This window comes from Labrus bergylta, chromosome 11 (assembly GCF_963930695.1).
Source record: "Labrus bergylta chromosome 11, fLabBer1.1, whole genome shotgun sequence".
Taxonomy (NCBI): Eukaryota; Metazoa; Chordata; class Actinopteri; order Labriformes; family Labridae; genus Labrus; species Labrus bergylta.
This window is the reverse complement of record NC_089205.1, coordinates 30,377,422-30,398,208: the sequence shown is the minus strand read 5'-3', so window position 1 is coordinate 30,398,208 and position 20,787 is coordinate 30,377,422. Positions and strand designations below refer to the sequence as shown.

General features: G+C 44.1%; 1 protein-coding gene and 2 long non-coding RNA genes across 4 annotated transcripts in view; 2 read left to right on the top strand and 1 right to left on the bottom strand.

Annotated features, from left to right (window-relative positions):
- Window positions 1–6: 6 nt before the first annotated feature.
- On the top strand, window positions 7–4,844 carry LOC136180518 (uncharacterized). 2 transcript variants are annotated; one of them, XR_010667143.1, is made up of 3 exons: window positions 7–3,503; window positions 3,799–3,849; window positions 4,082–4,844. It is a non-coding gene; the product is annotated as an uncharacterized lncRNA (long non-coding RNA). The 2 variants fall into 2 exon arrangements; XR_010667142.1 differs by having other exon boundaries at window positions 7–3,849.
- Window positions 4,845–5,095: 251 nt separating this feature from the next.
- LOC136180520 (uncharacterized) lies at window positions 5,096–7,222 on the bottom strand. The gene is made up of 2 exons (XR_010667145.1): window positions 7,084–7,222; window positions 5,096–5,438 (listed from the first exon to the last, which is right to left on the bottom strand). It is a non-coding gene; the product is annotated as an uncharacterized lncRNA (long non-coding RNA).
- Window positions 7,223–7,236: 14 nt separating this feature from the next.
- The window catches only part of wdr62 (WD repeat domain 62), a 28,482-nt gene continuing 14,931 nt past the window's right edge, over window positions 7,237–20,787 (top strand). The window contains exons 1-13 of the mRNA XM_065960554.1: window positions 7,237–7,561; window positions 8,296–8,387; window positions 8,525–8,587; window positions 9,248–9,305; window positions 9,507–9,674; window positions 9,981–10,118; window positions 10,213–10,395; window positions 14,423–14,583; window positions 14,809–14,998; window positions 17,808–17,939; window positions 18,052–18,218; window positions 18,395–18,486; window positions 19,990–20,115. Coding sequence (XP_065816626.1) covers window positions 7,484–7,561; window positions 8,296–8,387; window positions 8,525–8,587; window positions 9,248–9,305; window positions 9,507–9,674; window positions 9,981–10,118; window positions 10,213–10,395; window positions 14,423–14,583; window positions 14,809–14,998; window positions 17,808–17,939; window positions 18,052–18,218; window positions 18,395–18,486; window positions 19,990–20,115 — 1,648 coding nt within the window. The 5' untranslated portion in view covers window positions 7,237–7,483. The remainder of the gene's footprint in view (window positions 7,562–8,295; window positions 8,388–8,524; window positions 8,588–9,247; window positions 9,306–9,506; window positions 9,675–9,980; window positions 10,119–10,212; window positions 10,396–14,422; window positions 14,584–14,808; window positions 14,999–17,807; window positions 17,940–18,051; window positions 18,219–18,394; window positions 18,487–19,989; window positions 20,116–20,787) is intronic.

The following is a 20,787-nucleotide window of genomic DNA, read 5'->3' as shown; positions in this document are numbered from 1 at the left end:
CGCCTGCTTGGTGCTACGCCTGTCAGTCACACTTTACCATCAGTCGGGCAGGTGAGCGTCCTGCAGGAGAAGTATGGTGATAGTTCTTAACAGGTCAGATCTCTGAATGCTGCTGATTCAACTTCAGTTCACAGCTCAGTAAAAAAAAAACCAGCTTCTGTTTTCTGTTCTTTTCTTCAGGACTCATCGAAGTTATCCAGAAATTCATAAAGTACTCTTCGATTCTACAGTTTGACTTTAGAATGATAAATATAAAAAGGGAACACATTCAGGTCTTCTTAATGCATTTTCATTAAAAAAAAACAAGAAAACAACTTTTTTCCAGGAGTGAATATTTGGTCCGTAAACAGTTGAAGGACTGCAGCGTTGTTGTTAGTGGTGATAAATATGATGATTATTTTTCGGTTTATTGTTTACTCTAAAAAATGTAAAAACTGATAGTCTGAGGTGATGACTCTTTTGAATGATTCACCACAGATCAAAGCCCAAAGATCCTTTATTTTTTTACTGTAATTATGTGAACACAGCAAGCAGGAACCAAACATGAGTGAGGTCGTTTTTGGCCTTTTATCTTAAGTTGAATGTTTCAAAATGGTCGCGCCACTTTTGTGTTGATATATTAAGGAAGTGCTGATCATCACATCCAGTGCCTCACCAAACAACCCCCTCTCCCCACACAGATGGTTCTTCTTGTTGCTAAGCTAAGCTAATATTAAAAACTGTGAGCTAACATGGACCCTGAGCTGAAGCGTCCCTCCGCTTTATTTTTGTAAGAAATCAACTATTTTTCAGGACAATGGGGGGATTATTCTGATTGTACTGTTTGTTTGGGTTTTTTAGGGTTTATGAAGATCTTTACTAATTTTTGGAAGCAATAAAGATTCCTGCAAGGACGAGAAACTTTGACACTGCCCTTCACTCTAAAATACCTTCCCAATTCCTTTAATTCCATTTTTCTTGAGATCATGAAATGGGTTCTGCACACTCAGGATTGAGTTTGAAAGCACTTTTAGAGTTGCAGAACAGGCAATGGGACGGCTTTCTGTATTGGACCTTTACTCGGACTTTGGACTGTCATTTCAAACCTTAAACTTCAGAGGCTCCAGGAGGCTTCCCTGGGGGACCCCACGTGTCATTAAACACAAAGATAAAGATGATGTTTGAATCTTAACCAGCAGACCAGCTGTTCATTGGTGTAACTCTTTGGTTTGAAGTTGCCGTTGTGTCTTGTTTAAACTCTTAAATGCACTAATCTGTTGATGGTGAAAATGTTTTTAACGTCTGCCTTAGATGTTTCGTTTTTTGTTTTTGTCGAAAAAGAAGAATTTGTTTTTTCGTAAGAGATTTTGTTCTTCTGTTTTTGTTAAGTTTTATGTTTTGGAGATCATCTAGGTTGATGTGTTGTTTTTGATTGTGATGACACATTTTATTGTTAATTGTTGCTTTTCAGTCATTTATGGGGATCTTGATGGCTCGGCCATTCTATGTGAACTTAAACTTTGATTTCTCTTCAACAGTGTAAGACCGTCATGTCGTTACCACAGCCGTGTGATGGTCTTTAAAGGCCTCACTCATACTGGAGAGAAGCACATGATGTTGCTCTTTTACCACGGACGGTTTATAAGAATTGGACGTAGCCAATGTGGGAAGTCGCCACATTAATTATATTTGCGGGGAGGGGGAGGAGCCAGAAGTGCCGATATTAGCAGACAGTGTGGCTACCTGTTGCTGCTAACTCCTCCCCCTCTTTATGTTCTCTGTGACTAAACGGGACCATAATTGGCTGTTTTGAAGAACACTTGGAACTAGAGATCGGGACCATAGACTTGTTTACTGAGGGAATAAATCAACTGACAAGTAGGACCATTTTATCAAAACCAGGGAGTCATCCCTGCTGGACAGTAGTAAGAATGCAGGTTTAAGGCACTTCTAAACTGCCTTGATTCTTGAAACAGAAAGGCTACGTCCACTGATACCGTCATGAGTGAGACCAACACGGCTGAAAGCTAACGTGCTAGCATCCTGACGCATGTTTTCTTGAGTCCAGTAGACCTGACGTTACGTTTTTAGACGTCTCACTTGTGTTTCAAGTCATAATTACCACCTCTCAAAAGTCTCAGATTGCGTGATATCTCAGAAAGGAAATCCAACATTTACATCTCATTTAAAAGTCCATCAGAGAAGATCAAATTTGTGCATCAAGATTTCGTATTTTACGTCTGACCTGTGAAAGAGGTCCAGACCCACAGGTTGAGAACCACTTCTCTGGTCTCTTTTAGAAACACTGAATGTTCAGTTCTGTTTAAACTCCTCATTTTAATCACAGACACTTTGGGATGCTTTCATGCATCACTTGAATCTTTTTATATTGAAACTTGTGAAATAAAAAGAGAAATATAGTTTTCTGAGTGAACTCTGCTGAATAAAACCTTTTTCTGTCATTTGTCTGATCGTTCTGTTCATTATTTTAACACACTGTCCGAACATGGCTTTATTAAACCGTAAAACCGTGGTCCAGTTTAAAGGTGATTCATGCTGCATTGCTCTTGACTAGGATAGTGGTTACTCTGTTGTGTACAAGTGGTAACCTCTGGTGTTAAAACTGCAGTTCCTGGAGTGTCCACTAGAGGCTGGCTGCAGAAGCACAGGAAGTCACATACACACCCATTCTAAAAAGCCTGTTTTTACAGCAGAGATGAACATGTTTACAGCCTGGTTCAAAAAACCAAATAGGTGTGATTAGCTCATGTCTGGATGGACACACACTGTACGGGGGGTGAATGTTTTGATGACTCATCAGTTTTGATTTGATGAAGGATAAGAGTTATTCACAATAAGGCGTGTAGCTGACCTGATTGACAGGTGGGCGCGGTGTAACGGTTTGTCAGGAGGTTTAAAACCCGCCTCAGCTCCAGCTCTCAGCCTGTCGTTAGGTTGACTGAAAGTTAGACTGAGACAGCATTTCCAGCATGGAGACCGCCATCGATGGGACTCCAGCGCCCCCTGCAGGGACAGACGGGGGACGCCATCGATGGGACTCCAGCGCCCCCTGCAGGGACAGACGGGGGACGCCATCGATGGGACTCCAGCGCCCCCTGCAGGGACAGACGGGGGACGCCATCGATGGGACTCCAGCGCCCCCTGCAGGGACAGACGGGGGACGCCATCGATGGGACTCCAGCGCCCCCTGCAGGAACAGACGGGGGACGCCGTCGATGGGACTCCAGCGCCCCCTGCAGGGACAGACGGGGGACGTCACTCAGGCTTCAAACCAGTGGGCGAGCACTGTAGCCGTTCCCACTCAACGTTCTTGAAGCCAAATTACGCCGCTTAGGGGCGCTTCCATCTTGTGATTTTGACGTCATTTGGAGCCAGAGTCTGCGCAGTAGGGTCCGGGGGGAGGAGCCCTGGTAACACGCCCCGCCCACTTATCGTACTGCCCTGATGACTTACGCAGCCCAGCTACGCTGAAAGCGCTCTGCCGGTCTACGATGAAGAAATGTGTAAGTACAACAAACCACCGTATTCAAAGTCTAATATTTAAACTCTGTGGTTTAAAAAATCCAGTTATTTTGATCATTATTGAAAACACGTGGGCTGCTGGGTCCTCTGGTTTTAATGAAATCGTTCTATATTGAAGCTATATTTAAGCTAGGTTAGCACCACAGACCGTAGGCTACAGGTGGTAAGATATGTTGTATTCTGTTAGAAACTGATAGTCTGCAATGTGAGTCATGTCTGCTTTTCTAATATATTTAAGTGAACAGTAAATCAATTGTTTTTTGTGTCTTCATTTAGGCAAAGAAGAGATAAAAGCAGCTGGTCTGACATCTTCCACAGAGCTGAAGTGTAAGTTAAAATCATCTGTTAAAAGTTTATATCCTGTGATTTTTATTTAAGTTTCAAAAGAGGATTGTGAAAACAAGCTGTTGTTAACAATACAGTCTTCTAAAAATAAAAATCACACTGAGTCATACACCAGCTAAATGTTAAATAGAAAGGTGATGTTTTCTTTTCCATTTTACAATCAACTGAACCTAAAAATGACTCATTTCAACCTTCATCTGTACACCTGTTACAGAGGTCAGGCTGGGGTCACAGAGTTTGAAGGAACCTCCTCCTTTTATCACCTGTGCCAGATGCCCTGCTCATCCACTGTGGGAGAAATGACCTTACACCAGCAGCTCTCCCAGATGAAGAGTCCTCTCTGCCATCACCCAGAGGAGCTGATCGACGTCTGAAGAAGGTGGACAGAGTCTGGAGCTTTGTGACAGTGAACAGTGAGAAGGCTACCATAGTCATCCTCAGATAAAACACAGAGATCCAGGTCAATATTCAATGGTCAGGGCGCGTCCCATGTATTGAGAGTCTCGTCTCGAGCGGTAGGCCCGGGTTCGCTTCCACCCGTGGCCTCTTTCCACATGTCATTCCCCGCTCTCTCTCTCTCTGGTTTCCGGCTCTATCCACTGTCCTCTCTCTGCATTAAAGGCACAAAAAGCCCAGAAAATAAATCTTTAAAAAAATAATATATATATATATTCAATGGTGCTATTTTTCTCTACATGATGTTGCCCTGTGTTTGAAAGGCCAGATGCTGGAGGGTTGTGTTGGATTTGCTTTTCCATCATATTTTAACAGTCAAACAATCATCCAGGATCTCTTTACTTTATTTGATTTTTGTTTGGATTTCTTTGTTAAATTATGTTTTATACTTTCTCCTATGTCCCAGCAGTTTGACCTGATGGTCTCTCTTACTTATTTTCCACATGGTTAATGAAGCCAGGGGTTGTTTATTGAAGTTTTCTTTTCATAAAATGTTTAAATAAACTTTTTAAAAATCTGAATTGACTGTCTCTGATTAACTGGAGTACAACAACGTGTTGGTCACAGTAAAATAATTTAGCAGTTAAGTTTATAGCTCACATTTGAAAAGGCCTTGAACTGACATTCATTTCTTCTTGACCAACAACAGCTAAGACAACAGCAAAGCTAACAGACGAGCTCAGTTTGTCACAGCCGGCTCGTCTGAGATAAATGGCCTTCAAACTTATTTCATATTAAACATTTAAAGCCAATAAGCATAGCAAGATACGTATGAGATTCCATTTCAATTTATTCAATCACAGACTTGTCAAACAGTCTGGCATGTTGTGCTGCTGTTTTCAAGAGTTAATAACTGAAGAGAAGAAGACCATCGAGAGAGGACACCCCTGTCACACTCAGGGGACGAGTCCTCCATGTTGTCGGAGGACTGTCGGGGGACGAGTCCTCCACGTTGTCGGGGGACGAGTCCTCCATGTTGTCGGAGGACTGTCGGGGGACGAGTCCTCCGCGTTGTCGGGGGACGAGTCCTCCACGTTGTCGGGGGGACGAGTCCTCCGCGTTGTCGGGGGACGAGTCCTCCACGTTGCTGATGGATCTGAATCTGAGAGCATCTTCTGGAATAAAGAAAAACAATCACAGAGTTAAATGTATAATGAATTTTACTGTGATGTTTCTGCCTCAGACCTGAAATCAGATCTGTCCTCAGGTTCTGCTAAACTTCAGGTTCTAAAGTTTGTTTTTAAGACAGGAGAACTATTTATGAGGAAAAACAAAATATATAATAAGACATGATGAATCCAATAATATGATCAGCTTTATGAATTTATGTTTTAAGACAAAAGTGTTCCTGCCACTTTCTATTGAAGATTATTTTAAACTGTCATCACATGGGCCAGCCTGATGAATTAAACTAATGTTAAATATTCTCATATAATCAGAAAGCCAGTTTGTGTGCTGAACCTCACCGGAGCTGGAATCAGAGTCTGGATCACAATAACGACATAACAATATCAAGAAACATAGCATGTCAGTTATTAGGTTTGCTCATTTAATAAAATAAAATAAAAAGATAAATCATGCCGGATAAGTAACCTAGCTTTACAACATTTCAGCTAACTTAGACTGCTTATGTGTTAGCTAGCTAGATAACGACTTTAACCAATGACACATAAATCACTTTTTTACTTACCGAAAAAGCTGCAAAGATCCGTTATCTCCCACAGGTCGGTTAGAACAGTTTACTGCAGAACAACTCATTTTACAGCTCAAAAAAGACGAAAAAACTGAACGGAAAAGTTCAACGGCGTCTCGGCTTTCCTTCACTACGTAACTTTGTTATTCACAAAGAGAGCTACGCAAGATAAGCGGCTGTCAATCATCGTCAAATATGACGTAAAATCCCGTTTTTCAACCTCAAATAACTTATTTAAAACAAAGTTCACAGAAAAATGAGCACTTGAACACAATGTAGGGTGATAATAACTCATGATCACAGCAGAGTTTAGGTTTGGAAAAAAGTTATGTGACGAGTATTTTAGCTTTCCAGTTTGACCCACATCCCATCTGTTATCATTGAGGAGGCGGGGCTTATGACCTATACTGCAGCCAGTCAGTAGGGGGAGCTCTAACAATAAAAGCTTCACTACACCGGGGACCTGGTCCCGTCCATTATTTTCACAGTCTGTGGTTTAAACTCATATTTACAGTCTGTGTTCACTGATTTCATTTTGAATGATGTGATGTATTTCTATTCTATAATTTGACCCGTCTTTTAACATGGAGGAGGCGGAGCTAATGATAGATGCTGCATTCAGGTGCTACTCGGATTTCCGGATGAGTACAACACTGTACCTTTGGCATACAGCGGATCTTGCATTTGGCCAAATCAATACTTATGCTGCATTCAGGTGGTGTCGGAAACATCGGAAAAACGAGTTGCACATGAACACCTGCTCAAGTAGGAACAACAACTCAGAAACTCGGAGAAGAATTAGGTGCCCGACTTGATGTCAAAATTGTCATCAGCTGGGGGGGAAATATGTTTTGTTAATATTAACACACTTTTTATTAATTCACATGTTGCACATCAACTTTTTGCTCAAATATAACAATATTTCACTGATCTTCTTCTTCGTAGCGTTGATGCTGTTTTGTGCCGTTGTTACAACATTCCGACTCTCCGAACTGAAATCACGTGAACACACAGAAGTCGGAAACACCTGAGCGCACCTGAACGCACCTGAGCGCACCTGAACGCACCTGAGCGCACCTGAACGCACCAATAGCCTCCTGCTGGTACAGTTCGCGGTGTCCGAAACAGCCAGTCGCACAGTTCCCTTAGTTCCACATTCCAGTCCAGCAGGTGGCGCTAGTGGAGCTCTACGATAATATAAAAAGAGAAGAAGAAGTGGGCGGGGCTCTGTTTGAACCGGAGTCCCGCCGCAGAGATGTGTCAGGTTTCTTCCAGTTAGCATGAAGCTAAGCTAGTCCTCCATCATTGTGATCAGCGGAGAGTTTAGAGAAAGTTCCCCGCTCCTCCCATCACTCATCACGGAGCTTTATGGATCAGCACCGCGCTGTTTGACCCCGTTTGATCCCCGGTGCCGCGGCTCGGTGTGGTTTGCTCTCCCTGTGTTCCGGTGACCGTGAGGCGGGGAGGATGGCAGACACCGCGAAGAGGAGACCACCAGCGGGGAGGAAGAGCCGACAGAGCCGCCACAAGAACACCTCCAGCAGGGTAACCTCCAGCAGGGTAACCTCCAGCAGGGTAACCGTGAAGCTAGCTCAGCTAACTGTTAGCAGCTCTGTCCCGTTAGCCGAGCGTCGCTGAAAAGTTTAAAAAAAGTCTAAAGACGAACTTTAACCGAGCTGCTGTCAGACAAACATGAACAGGAAGTCACTGCGTCATCACCATCACTCTGTTTACACGTGTTCAGCTCGACACCAACGTTTAAAGACGTCACAGTCTGTCCGCTAACTTCAACAGCAACAAGCTAATGTTTACACTAAATGAAACATAACACCGGTGTTCCGCTCAAATCTGCGACCCGTCTGTTTCTGTGACTCCTGACCGCACAATAACAATAACAACAATAACAATAATAACAATAACAACAATAACAACAATAACAACAATAAAAGACTGTCAGCACGAACTACTTAAGACTGTAATTAGTGTGCGTGTGTGCGCGTGCGTGTGTGTGACTCTGACTCTGTGTGTGTGTGTGTGTGTGTGTGTGTGTGTGTCTCTGTGTGGGTCTCTGTGCGTGTGTGCGCGCGTGTGTGTGTGTGTGTCTCTGTGTGTGTCTCTCTGTGTGTGTGTGTGTGTCTCTGTGTGTCTCTGTGTGTGTGTGTGTGTGTGTCTCTGTGTGTGTCTCTGTGTGTGTGTGTGTGTGTCTCTGTGTGTGTGTGTGTGTGTCTCTGTGTGTGTCTCTGTGTGTGTGTGTGTGTGACTCTGTGTGTGTGTGTCAGGTGAGTCTGGAGAAAGTTCTAGGTATCAGCACAGTCAGCAGCAGCGGTGTGACGTCTGATCCAAACTCAGGGCTCATCGCCTATCCAGCAGGGTAAGCCCCGCCCCCTTTAAGTCACTAGAAACACACAGACTGATGCAAACACTTGTTTTCCCAGCATGCTTTTCTGTAACGGTCGTTTTGACCAACATGATGATGAAACGTGGACTCCTGCTGTGATTGTGTTTCAGGTGTGTCATCGTGCTGCTTCACCCAAAGAAGAACAAACAGAGTCACATCATCAACACGTCCAGGTGTGTGTGTGTGTGTGTGTGTGTGTGTGTGTGTGTGTGTGTGTGTGTGTGTGTGTGTGTGTGTGTGTGTGTGTGTGTGTGTGTGTGTGTGTGTGTGTGTGTGTGTGTGTGTGTGTGTGTGTGTGTGTGTGTGTGTGTGTGTGTGTGTGTGTGTGTGTGTGTGTGTGTGTGTGTGTGTGTGTGTCGCCCAGCCAATCACCACACGCTAAAGTTTGGTGACGCTGACAACAACATTACTTCTGTCTCTCTCTCTCTCTCTCTCTCTCTCTCTCTCTCTCTCTCTCAATCTCTCTCTCTGTCTCTGTCTCTCTCTCTCTCTCTCTCTCTCTCTCTCTCTCTCTGTCTCTCTCTCTCTCTCTCTCTCTCTCTCTCTCTCTCTCAATCTCTCTCTCTGTCTCTCTCTCTGGTGTTACTCACTTGGGGTGTGTGTGTGTGTGTGTGTGTGTGTGTGTGTGTGTGTCCCGCCCAGCCAATCACCACACGCTAAAGTTTGGTGACGCTGACAACAACATTACTTCTGTCTCTCTCTCTCTCTCTCTCTCTCTCTCTCTCTCTCTCTCTCTCTCTCTCTCTCTCTCTCTCTCTCAATCTCTCTCTCTGTCTCTGTCTCTCTCTCTGGTGTTACTCACTTGGGGGGGTGTGTGTGTGTGTGTGTTTCAGGAAGCCCTTCAGTGCTCTGGCCTTCTCGCACGATGGGAAACACCTGGTCACTGGTGAGGTAAGAGTAATACAGAGTATACCAACTTATACGCCCACTTTTAAATCTCCTGATTGGCTGTCAGTATTCTGCAGTACGCTGCATTTATTTCCCCAGGATGTTTAAGGGATGACCCTCCCTACTCTCTACATGTCACCTTTTCATAAGTGTGTGTGTGTGTGTGTGTGTGTGTGTGTGTGTGTGTGTGTGTGTGTGTCTCAGAGCGGTCACATGCCCTGTGTGCGGGTGTGGGAGGTGGGTGGAGGTCAAGTGGCCGAGGTTCAGTCTCATAAATACGGAGTTTCCTGTGTGGCGTTCTCCACCAACAGCCGCTACATCGTCTCTGTGGGATACCAACACGACATGACCGTCAGCGTGTGGGACTGGAGGGTGAGCACACACACACACACACACACACACACACACAGAGAGACACATACAGACACACACACAGAGACATACACACACAGAGACACATACAGACACATACAGACACACACACAGAGACACACACACACAGAGACACATACAGACACATACAGACACACACACAGAGACATACACACACAGAGACACACACACACACACACACACACACACACACACACACACACACACACACACACACACACACACACACACACACACACACCTGGGGTGATCATTGTATTTCTTCTTGTTGGTGTGTTGGAGCAGAAAGGTTCCATCATCGCCTCAAACAAAGTGTCCAGCAGAGTGTTCGCCGTCTCCTTCTCTCAGGACAACAGCTACTTTGTCACCGCCGGAAACAGACACGTCAAGTTCTGGTACCTGGACGCCTCTAAAGAGAAACGGGTAACCTGACCTCCCATCAGCCAATCACAGCTCAGCGCTCTGATTCAAAGACACGTCGGAATTAACACTATTTTCTTGGTCTTCTTGTATCCAGGTGAACAGCACGGTGCCTCTGATTGGTCGGTCAGGGTTGCTAGGAGACCATAAGAACAGTGTGTTCAGCGGGGTGGCATGTGGGCGTGGCCTCAAGGCGACCAGCACCTACTGCATCACCAGCTCTGGTCTGCTGTGTCTGTTCAACAGCAACCGACAGCTGGAGGCCTGGGTCAACCTGAAGGTAAGACAGGAGAACACACCTGTACAGGAAGTAGATCTACAAAGTAACACCTGTACAGGAAGTAGATCTACAAAGTAACACCTGTACAGGAAGTAGATATACAAAGTAACACCTGTACAGGAAGTAGATATACAAAGTAACACCTGTACAGGAAGTAGATCTACAAAGTAACACCTGTACAGGAAGTAGATCTACAAAGTAACACCTGTACAGGAAATAGATCTACAAAGTAACACCTGTACAGGAAGTAGATCTACAAAGTAACACCTGTACAGGAAGTAGATATACAAAGTAACACCTGTACAGGAAATAGATATACAAAGTAACACCTGTACAGGAAGTAGATCTACAAAGTAACACCTGTACAGGAAGTAGATCTACAAAGTAACACCTGTACAGGAAGTAGATATAATACAAAGTAACACCTGTACAGGAAGTAGATATAATACAAAGTAACACCTGTACAGGAAGTAGATCTACAAAGTAACACCTGTACAGGAAGTAGATCTACAAAGTAACACCTGTACAGGAAGTAGATCTACAAAGTAACACCTGTACAGGAAGTAGATATAATACAAAGTAACACCTGTACAGGAAGTAGATATACAAAGTAACACCTGTACAGGAAGTAGATATAATACAAAGTAACACCTGTACAGGAAGTAGATATACAAAGTAACACCTGTACAGGAAGTAGATATACAAAGTAACACCTGTACAGGAAGTAGATATACAAAGTAACACCTGTACAGGAAGTAGATATAATACAAAGTAACACCTGTACAGGAAGTAGATATACAAAGTAACACCTGTACAGGAAGTAGATATAATACAAAGTAACACCTGTACAGGAAGTAGATATACAAAGTAACACCTGTACAGGAAGTAGATATAATACAAAGTAACACCTGTACAGGAAGTAGATATACAAAGTAACACCTGTACAGGAAGTAGATATACAAAGTAACACCTGTACAGGAAGTAGATATAATACAAAGTAACACCTGTACAGGAAGTAGATATAATACAAAGTAACACCTGTACAGGAAGTAGATATAATACAAAGTAACACCTGTACAGGAAGTAGATATACAAAGTAACACCTGTACAGGAAGTAGATATAATACAAAGTAACACCTGTACAGGAAGTAGATATACAAAACACCTGTACAGGAAGTAGATCTACAAAGTAACACCTGTACAGGAAGTAGATATACAAAGTAACACCTGTACAGGAAATAGATATACAAAGTAACACCTGTACAGGAAGTAGATATACAAAGTAACACCTGTACAGGAAATAGATATACAAAGTAACACCTGTACAGGAAGTAGATATACAAAGTAACACCTGTACAGGAAATAGATATACAAAGCAACACCTGTACAGGAAGTAGATATACAAAGCAACACCTGTACAGGAAGTAGATATACAAAGCAACACCTGTACAGGAAGTAGATATACAAAGTAACACCTGTACAGGAAGTAGATATACAAAGTAACACCTGTACAGGAAGTAGATATACAAAGCAACACCTGTACAGGAAGTAGATATACAAAGCAACACCTGTACAGGAAATAGATATACAAAGTAACACCTGTACAGGAAGTAGATATACAAAGTAACACCTGTACAGGAAATAGATATACAAAGCAACACCTGTACAGGAAGTAGATATACAAAGCAACACCTGTACAGGAAATAGATATACAAAGTAACACCTGTACAGGAAGTAGATATACAAAGCAACACCTGTACAGGAAATAGATATACAAAGTAACACCTGTACAGGAAGTAGATATAATACAAAGCAACACCTGTACAGGAAATAGATATACAAAGTAACACCTGTACAGGAAGTAGATATACAAAGTAACACCTGTACAGGAAGTAGATATACAAAGTAACACCTGTACAGGAAGTAGATATAATACAAAGTAACACCTGTACAGGAAGTAGATATACAAAGTAACACCTGTACAGGAAGTAGATATACAAAGTAACACCTGTACAGGAAGTAGATCTACAAAGTAACACCTGTACAGGAAGTAGATATACAAAGTAACACCTGTACAGGAAGTAGATATACAAAGTAACACCTGTACAGGAAATAGATATACAAAGTAACACCTGTACAGGAAGTAGATATACAAAGCAACACCTGTACAGGAAATAGATATACAAAGTAACACCTGTACAGGAAGTAGATATACAAAGTAACACCTGTACAGGAAGTAGATATACAAAGTAACACCTGTACAGGAAGTAGATATAATACAAAGTAACACCTGTACAGGAAATAGATATACAAAGTAACACCTGTACAGGAAGTAGATATAATACAAAGTAACACCTGTACAGGAAATAGATATACAAAGTAACACCTGTACAGGAAGTAGATATACAAAGTAACACCTGTACAGGAAATAGATATACAAAGTAACACCTGTACAGGAAATAGATATACAAAGTAACACCTGTACAGGAAGTAGATATACAAAGTAACACCTGTACAGGAAGTAGATATACAAAGTAACACCTGTACAGGAAATAGATATACAAAGTAACACCTGTACAGGAAATAGATATACAAAGTAACACCTGTACAGGAAATAGATATACAAAGTAACACCTGTACAGGAAGTAGATATACAAAGTAACACCTGTACAGGAAATAGATATACAAAGTAACACCTGTACAGGAAGTAGATATACAAAGTAACACCTGTACAGGAAGTAGATATACAAAGTAACACCTGTACAGGAAGTAGATATACAAAGTAACACCTGTACAGGAAATAGATATACAAAGTAACACCTGTACAGGAAGTAGATATACAAAGTAACACCTGTACAGGAAATAGATATACAAAGTAACACCTGTACAGGAAATAGATATACAAAGTAACACCTGTACAGGAAATAGATATACAAAGTAACACCTGTACAGGAAGTAGATATACAAAGTAACACCTGTACAGGAAATAGATATACAAAGTAACACCTGTACAGGAAATAGATATACAAAGTAACACCTGTACAGGAAGTAGATATACAAAGTAACACCTGTACAGGAAGTAGATATAATACAAAGTAACACCTGTACAGGAAGTAGATATACAAAGTAACACCTGTACAGGAAGTAGATATACAAAGTAACACCTGTACAGGAAATAGATATACAAAGTAACACCTGTACAGGAAGTAGATATACAAAGTAACACCTGTACAGGAAGTAGATATAATACAAAGTAACACCTGTACAGGAAGTAGATATACAAAGTAACACCTGTACAGGAAGTAGATATAATACAAAGTAACACCTGTACAGGAAGTAGATATACAAAGTAACACCTGTACAGGAAGTAGATATAATACAAAGTAACACCTGTACAGGAAGTAGATATACAAAGTAACACCTGTACAGGAAGTAGATATAATACAAAGTAACACCTGTACAGGAAGTAGATATACAAAGTAACAACTGTACAGGAAGTAGATATACAAAGTAACACCTGTACAGGAAGTAGATATACAAAGTAACACCTGTACAGGAAATAGATATACAAAGTAATACCTGTACAGGAAGTAGATATACAAAGTAACACCTGTACAGGAAGTAGATATAATACAAAGTAACACCTGTACAGGAAGTAGATATACAAAGTAACACCTGTACAGGAAGTAGATATAATACAAAGTAACACCTGTACAGGAAGTAGATATACAAAGTAACACCTGTACAGGAAGTAGATATACAAAGTAACACCTGTACAGGAAGTAGATATAATACAAAGTAACACCTGTACAGGAAGTAGATATAATACAAAACAACACCTGTACAGGAAGTAGATATAATACAAAGTAACACCTGTACAGGAAGTAGATATACAAAGTAACACCTGTACAGGAAGTAGATATACAAAGTAACACCTGTACAGGAAGTAGATATACAAAGTAACACCTGTACAGGAAGTAGATATAATAAGGAGAATAATGGAATGAAAACATGTTGTTGTTGACAGACGGCGTCGGCGAGCTGTCTGGCCGTCAGCGAGGACTTTATCTTCTGCGGCTGTGCTGACGGTGTGGTCAGAGTGTTCAGTCACTCCGGCCTGCAGTACATCAGCACGCTGCAGCGCCCCCACAGGCTTGGAGTGGAACTCATCCAGAGCGTGGAGCAAGGGTGCTTAATCTTTGTAATTTCTGGTTCTGGTTAGAAGTAAAGAAGCTTCATTTATCACATGAGACTCACCTGCACATTGTCCAGCATTTTAGACAATCTGCAGGTGATCATTAAAAACAAGAAATTTCACAACATTCAGTTCAATATACCTCTTTTTGTTGCTATGGTAACCAATACAAACCCACCGAGTACTCTGATCACTGACTGTGTACCTGCCCCCCACAGCAGCCGCTCACCTGCCACTCCAGGTGCTCAGTACCCCGACACGCTGGCTCTGACCTTTGACCCCGCAGCCAAACACCTGACCTGTGTGTACAACGACCACAGCGTGTACGTGTGGGACGTGACGGACGTGAGGAGCGGGAGGAGGCTGTACTCTGCTCTGTACCACAGCAGCTGTGTGTGGAGCGTCCAGGTACAGAACCCGTTCATAATAATCATCATCATGCTGCAGGAACAGAGGGGTGAAGAAGGACAGTAGAAAGGGTTAAAGGTGGAGGAGAGAGGTGAAGAAGGACAGTAGAAAGGGTTAAAGGTGGAGGAGAGAGAGGTGAAGAAGGACGGTAGAAAGGGTTAAAGGTGGAGGAGAGAGGTGAAGAAGGACAGTAGAAAGGGTTGAAGGTGGAGGAGAGAGAGGTGAAGAAGGACAGTAGAAAGGGTTAAAGGTGGAGGAGAGAGGGGTGAAGAAGGACGGTAGAAAGGGTTAAAGGTGGAGGAGAGAGAGGTGAAGAAGGACAGTAGAAAGGGTTAAAGGTGGAGGAGAGAGAGGTGAAGAAGGACGGTAGAAAGGGTTAAAGGTGGAGGAGAGAGGGGTGAAGAAGGACAGTAGAAAGGGTTAAAGGTGGAGGAGAGAGGGGTGAAGAAGGACAGTAGAAAGGGTTAAAGGTGGAGGAGAGAGGGGTGAAGAAGGACAGTAGAAAGGGTTAAAGGTGGGGGAGAGAGGTGAAGAAGGACGGTAGAAAGGGTTAAAGGTGGAGGAGAGAGGTGAAGAAGGACAGTAGAAAGGGTTAAAGGTGGAGGAGAGAGGTGAAGAAGGACGGTAGAAAGGGTTAAAGGTGGAGGAGAGAGGTGAAGAAGGACGGTAGAAAGGGTTAAAGGTGGAGGAGAGAGGTGAAGAAGGACGGTAGAAAGGGTTAAAGGTGGAGGAGAGAGGTGAAGAAGGACGGTAGAAAGGGTTAAAGGTGGAGGAGAGAGGTGAAGAAGGACGGTAGAAAGGGTTAAAGGTGGAGGAGAGAGGTGAAGAAGGACAGTAGAAAGGGTTAAAGGTGGAGGAGAGAGGTGAAGAAGGACAGTAGAAAGGGTTAAAGGTGGAGGAGAGAGAGGTGAAGAAGGACAGTAGAAAGGGTTAAAGGTGGAGGAGAGAGGTGAAGAAGGACAGTAGAAAGGGTTAAAGGTGGAGGAGAGAGAGGTGAAGAAGGACAGTAGAAAGGGTTAAAGGTGGAGGAGAGAGAGGTGAAGAAGGACAGTAGAAAGGGTTAAAGGTGGAGGAGAGAGGTGAAGAAGGACGGTAGAAAGGGTTAAAGGTGGAGGAGAGAGGGGTGAAGAAGGACAGTAGAAAGGGTTAAAGGTGGAGGAGAGAGGTGAAGAAGGACAGTAGAAAGGGTTAAAGGTGGAGGAGAGAGGGGTGAAGAAGGACAGTAGAAAGGGTTAAAGGTGGAGGAGAGAGGGGTGAAGAAGGACAGTAGAAAGGGTTAAAGGTGGAGGAGAGAGAGGTGAAGAAGGACGGTAGAAAGGGTTAAAGGTGGAGGAGAGAGGTGAAGAAGGACAGTAGAAAGGGTTAAAGGTGGAGGAGAGAGAGGTGAAGAAGGACAGTAGAAAGGGTTAAAGGTGGAGGAGAGAGAGGTGAAGAAGGACAGTAGAAAGGGTTAAAGGTGGAGGAGAGAGAGGTGAAGAAGGACAGTAGAAAGGGTTAAAGGTGGAGGAGAGAGGTGAAGAAGGACAGTAGAAAGGGTTAAAGGTGGAGGAGAGAGGTGAAGAAGGACAGTAGAAAGGGTTAAAGGTGGAGGAGAGAGGTGAAGAAGGACAGTAGAAAGGGTTAAAGGTGGAGGAGAGAGGTGAAGAAGGACAGTAGAAAGGGTTAAAGGTGGAGGAGAGAGAGGTGAAGAAGGACGGTAGAAAGGGTTAAAGGTGGAGGAGAGAGAGGTGAAGAAAGGGTTAAAGGTGGAGGAGAGAGAGGTGAAGAAGGACAGTAGAAAGGGTTAAAGGTGGAGGAGAGAGAGGTGAAGAAGGACAGTAGAAAGGGTTAAAGGTGGAGGAGAGAGAGGTGAAGAAGGACAGTAGAAAGGGTTAAAGGTGGAGGAGAGAGGTGAAGAAGGACGGTAGAAAGGGTTAAAGGTGGAGGAGAGAGAGGTGAAGAAGGACAGTAGAAAGGGTTAAAGGTGGAGGAGAGAGGTGAAGAAGGACGGTAGAAAGGGTTAAAGGTGGAGGAGAGAGGGGTGAAGAAGGACAGTAGAAAGGGTTGAAGGTGGAGGAGAGAGGTGAAGAAGGACGGTAGAAAGGGTTAAAGGTGGAGGAGAGAGGTGAAGAAGGACGGTAGAAAGGGTTAAAGGTGGAGGAGAGAGAGGTGAAGAAGGACAGTAGAAAGGGTTAAAGGTGGAGGAGAGAGAGGTGAAGAAGGACAGTAGAAAGGGTTAAAGGTGGAGGAGAGAGGGGTGAAGAAGGACAGTAGAAAGGGTTGAAGGTGGAGGAGAGAGGTGAAGAAGGACGGTAGAAAGGGTTAAAGGTGGAGGAGAGAGGGGTGAAGAAGGACAGTAGAAAGGGTTAAAGGTGGAGGAGAGAGAGGTGAAGAAGGACAGTAGAAAGGGTTAAAGGTGGAGGAGAGAGAGGTGAAGAAGGACGGTAGAAAGGGTTGAAGGTGGAGGAGAGAGGGGTGAAGAAGGACAGTAGAAAGGGTTGAAGGTGGAGGAGAGAGGTGAAGAAGGACAGTAGAAAGGGTTAAAGGTGGAGGAGAGAGAGGTGAAGATACAGGTGTGTGTGTGTGTGTGCTCTGTGTGTAGATACAGGTGTGTGTGCTCTGTGTGTAGATACAGGTGTGTGTGTGCTCTGTGTGTAGATACAGGTGTGTGTGTGCTCTGTGTGTAGATACAGGTGTGTGTGTGCTCTGTGTGTAGATACAGGTGTGTGTGTGTGCTCTGTGTGTAGATACAGGTGTGTGTGTGCTCTGTGTGTAGATACAGGTGTGTGTGTGAGTGTTTACACACAGCTTGTATTCTTTCTGTCTTCAGGTGTATCCGGAGGTGTCAGAGTCATCTCAGGCCTGTCTGCCTCCGTCCTCCTTCCTCACCTGTTCCTCTGATAGCACCATCAGACTGTGGCACGCCGACCCCCCCACTGGGCACGCCAACCTGTACAGCAACGTAAGACCAGCACACACAGAGTCACCAGTACACACACACACACACACACACACACACACACACACACACACACACACACAGCCACTGAGCACCTTGTCATGTTTGTCTGCAGGACCTGCTGAGGATTCTGTACGTGGGCGAGAACACGCAGCGACCGCAGGCCGAGGCCGAGAAGGGCGAGGCAGCAGCAGGGGCTGATGGGAAGGCGGGGATCAGAGTGCTGAGTATCAGTCCTGATGGACAACAGCTGGCAGCTGGAGACCGCTGTGGAAACCTGCGGTAAGACACACACACACACACACACGTTTAACCTCTTCATGTCCTTCACTGTGTCCTCACACCGTTTCCTTACTGTGTGTGTGTGTGTGTGTGTGTGTGTGTGTGTGTGTGTGTGTGTGTGTGTGTGTGTGTGTGTGTGTGTGTGTGTGTGTGTGTGTGTGTGTGTGTGTGTGTAGTATCTTTGGTCTGAAGTTTCTGGACCAGCTGGTGAAGATCGAGGCTCATGACTCGGAGGTGTTGTGTTTGGAGTTCTCCCCCACATCCACAGGTGAGTTGGTCCGTTGACAACAGTTTGTACGCTTTCCTAACATTGAAGGTTCGTCACTGGATCGTTCAGACGTTGGCAGAAGTTACACACAGCTCCTGTCTGATGTCCTCCATAAAACACGGTTGTCATGGTGATGGTGTCAGCAGCGATTTCTCCGTGATACATTACGTCCTAAGAAATGTTTCACGACTTGAGTTTTCCGTAAGCCAAGATCATTTCATCCGTCCAATCACAGAGGTCTGTTAAATGACCTGATGTTGTAGTGTCAGATCTCACCACTAGATGTCACTGTTGTCATCGTACACTAGCTGCAGGCTTTAGTTCTCCTCTCATCGTGATGCTTTGTTATAGTGTTCTAACTTTAGAGTTTGTGGACTAACGTCAGTGAACAGAAGTTAATTTTAGTCTGTTTAGGCTGATGTTTAGAGCTCTGCATGCTGCTGTTTAGAGCTCTGCATGCTGATGTTTAGAGCTCTACAGGCTGCTGTTTAGAGCTCTGCATGCTGCTGTTTAGAGCTCTGCAGGCTGCTGTTTAGAGCTCTGCATGCTGATGTTTAGAGCTCTACAGGCTGCTGTTTAGAGCTCTGCATGCTGATGTTTAGAGCTCTGCAGGCTGATGTTTAGAGCTCTGCATGCTGCTGTTTAGAGCTCTGCAGGCTGATGTTTAGAGCTCTGCAGGCTGCTGTTTAGAGCTCTGCATGCTGATGTTTAGAGCTCTGCAGGCTGATGTTTAGAGCTCTGCAGGCTGATGTTTAGAGCTCTGCAGGCTGCTGTTTAGAGCTCTGCATGCTGATGTTTAGAGCTCTGCAGGCTGCTGTTTAGAGCTCTGCAGGCTGATGTTTAGAGCTCTGCATGCTGCTGTTTAGAGCTCTGCAGGCTGCTGTTTAGAGCTCTGCATGCTGCTGTTTAGAGCTCTGCAGGCTGATGTTTGGAGCTCTGCATGCTGCTGTTTAGAGCTCTGCAGGCTGATGTTTAGAGCTCTGCATGCTGCTGTTTAGAGCTCTGCAGGCTGATGTTTAGAGCTCTGCAGGCTGCTGTTTGGAGCTCTGCATGCTGCTGTTTGGAGCTCTGCAGGCTGCTGATGTTTAGAGCTCTGCAGGCTGCTGATGTTTAGAGCTCTGCAGGCTGCTGCTGTTTAGAGCTCTGCAGGCTGATGTTTAGAGCTCTGCAGGCTGCTGCTGTTTAGAGCTCTGCAGGCTGCTGATGTTTAGAGCTCTGCAGGCTGCTGATGTTTAGAGCTCTGCAGGCTGATGTTTAGAGCTCTGCAGGCTGCTGATGTTTAGAGCTCTGCAGGCTGCTGATGTTTAGAGCTCTGCAGGCTGCTGTTTAGAGCTCTGCATGCTGCTGTTTAGAGCTCTGCAGGCTGATGTTTAGAGCTCTGCAGGCTGCTGATGTTTAGAGCTCTGCAGGCTGCTGATGTTTAGAGCTCTGCAGGCTGCTGTTTAGAGCTCTGCAGGCTGATTTGTGGTGTTCAGTATCTTCTTGACGTTGTTGTTGTTTCAGGTGTGAAGCTGTTGGCGTCGGCCAGCAGGGATCGACTAATCCACGTCTTCAACCTGGAGGAGAACTACAGCCTGCAGCAGACACTGAGCGACCACTCGGCCTCCATCACTGCAGTCAAGTTCACGGGTAAAGAAAGGCTCATGGTCCCAACACGGGCTGCAGGATTTCTACAGATTTACTAAAACTACACAGTGTTTGAGTTTCTGAAAACGATTCTTCTGGATCCGTCAGTAAGGAGTGTACTGGTTCCAGGCGTGTCTCCTTGTCAGGGCAATGACAGCTTTTAGTTTGAATCTTCAGTTTGGATTTATTGATCTGTTTATATTTAAATTCATTTTCTCAGCAGCGTTCATTAATCCAAATCATGATATGAATAAACTCACCATCGCTCACCAACATGGCTGCTCTGTGCATCTACAGTGAAGTTTAAACTGTAACTATTGTGTTTAAAACATTGTCCTCTTTGAGTGAAATAAAATCCATCACACATACCGTCATGTAGCACGATTTTATCTCCAGGTATTAACTAACAAATCAAAGGTACTCCTGGAGCGTCCAGGTTGATTGTTCTGGAACGAGGTTAACTCAGGTGTGACGTCATTCCCAGCTCCGAGGTCTGAGGTAAATGGAACGACCCAAAACAACCCCACCTCATGGTCCGGCGTTGTTAGTCATGTTTGTACGTTAACAATTCACCGATAGGTAAAAGGAGGAGGATGTGACCATGTGCATGTTGTGTCATTACGGGTCTGGCATGTATACTACAGCGTTTTAGTTGTTTTTGTGGATCTGTGTGAA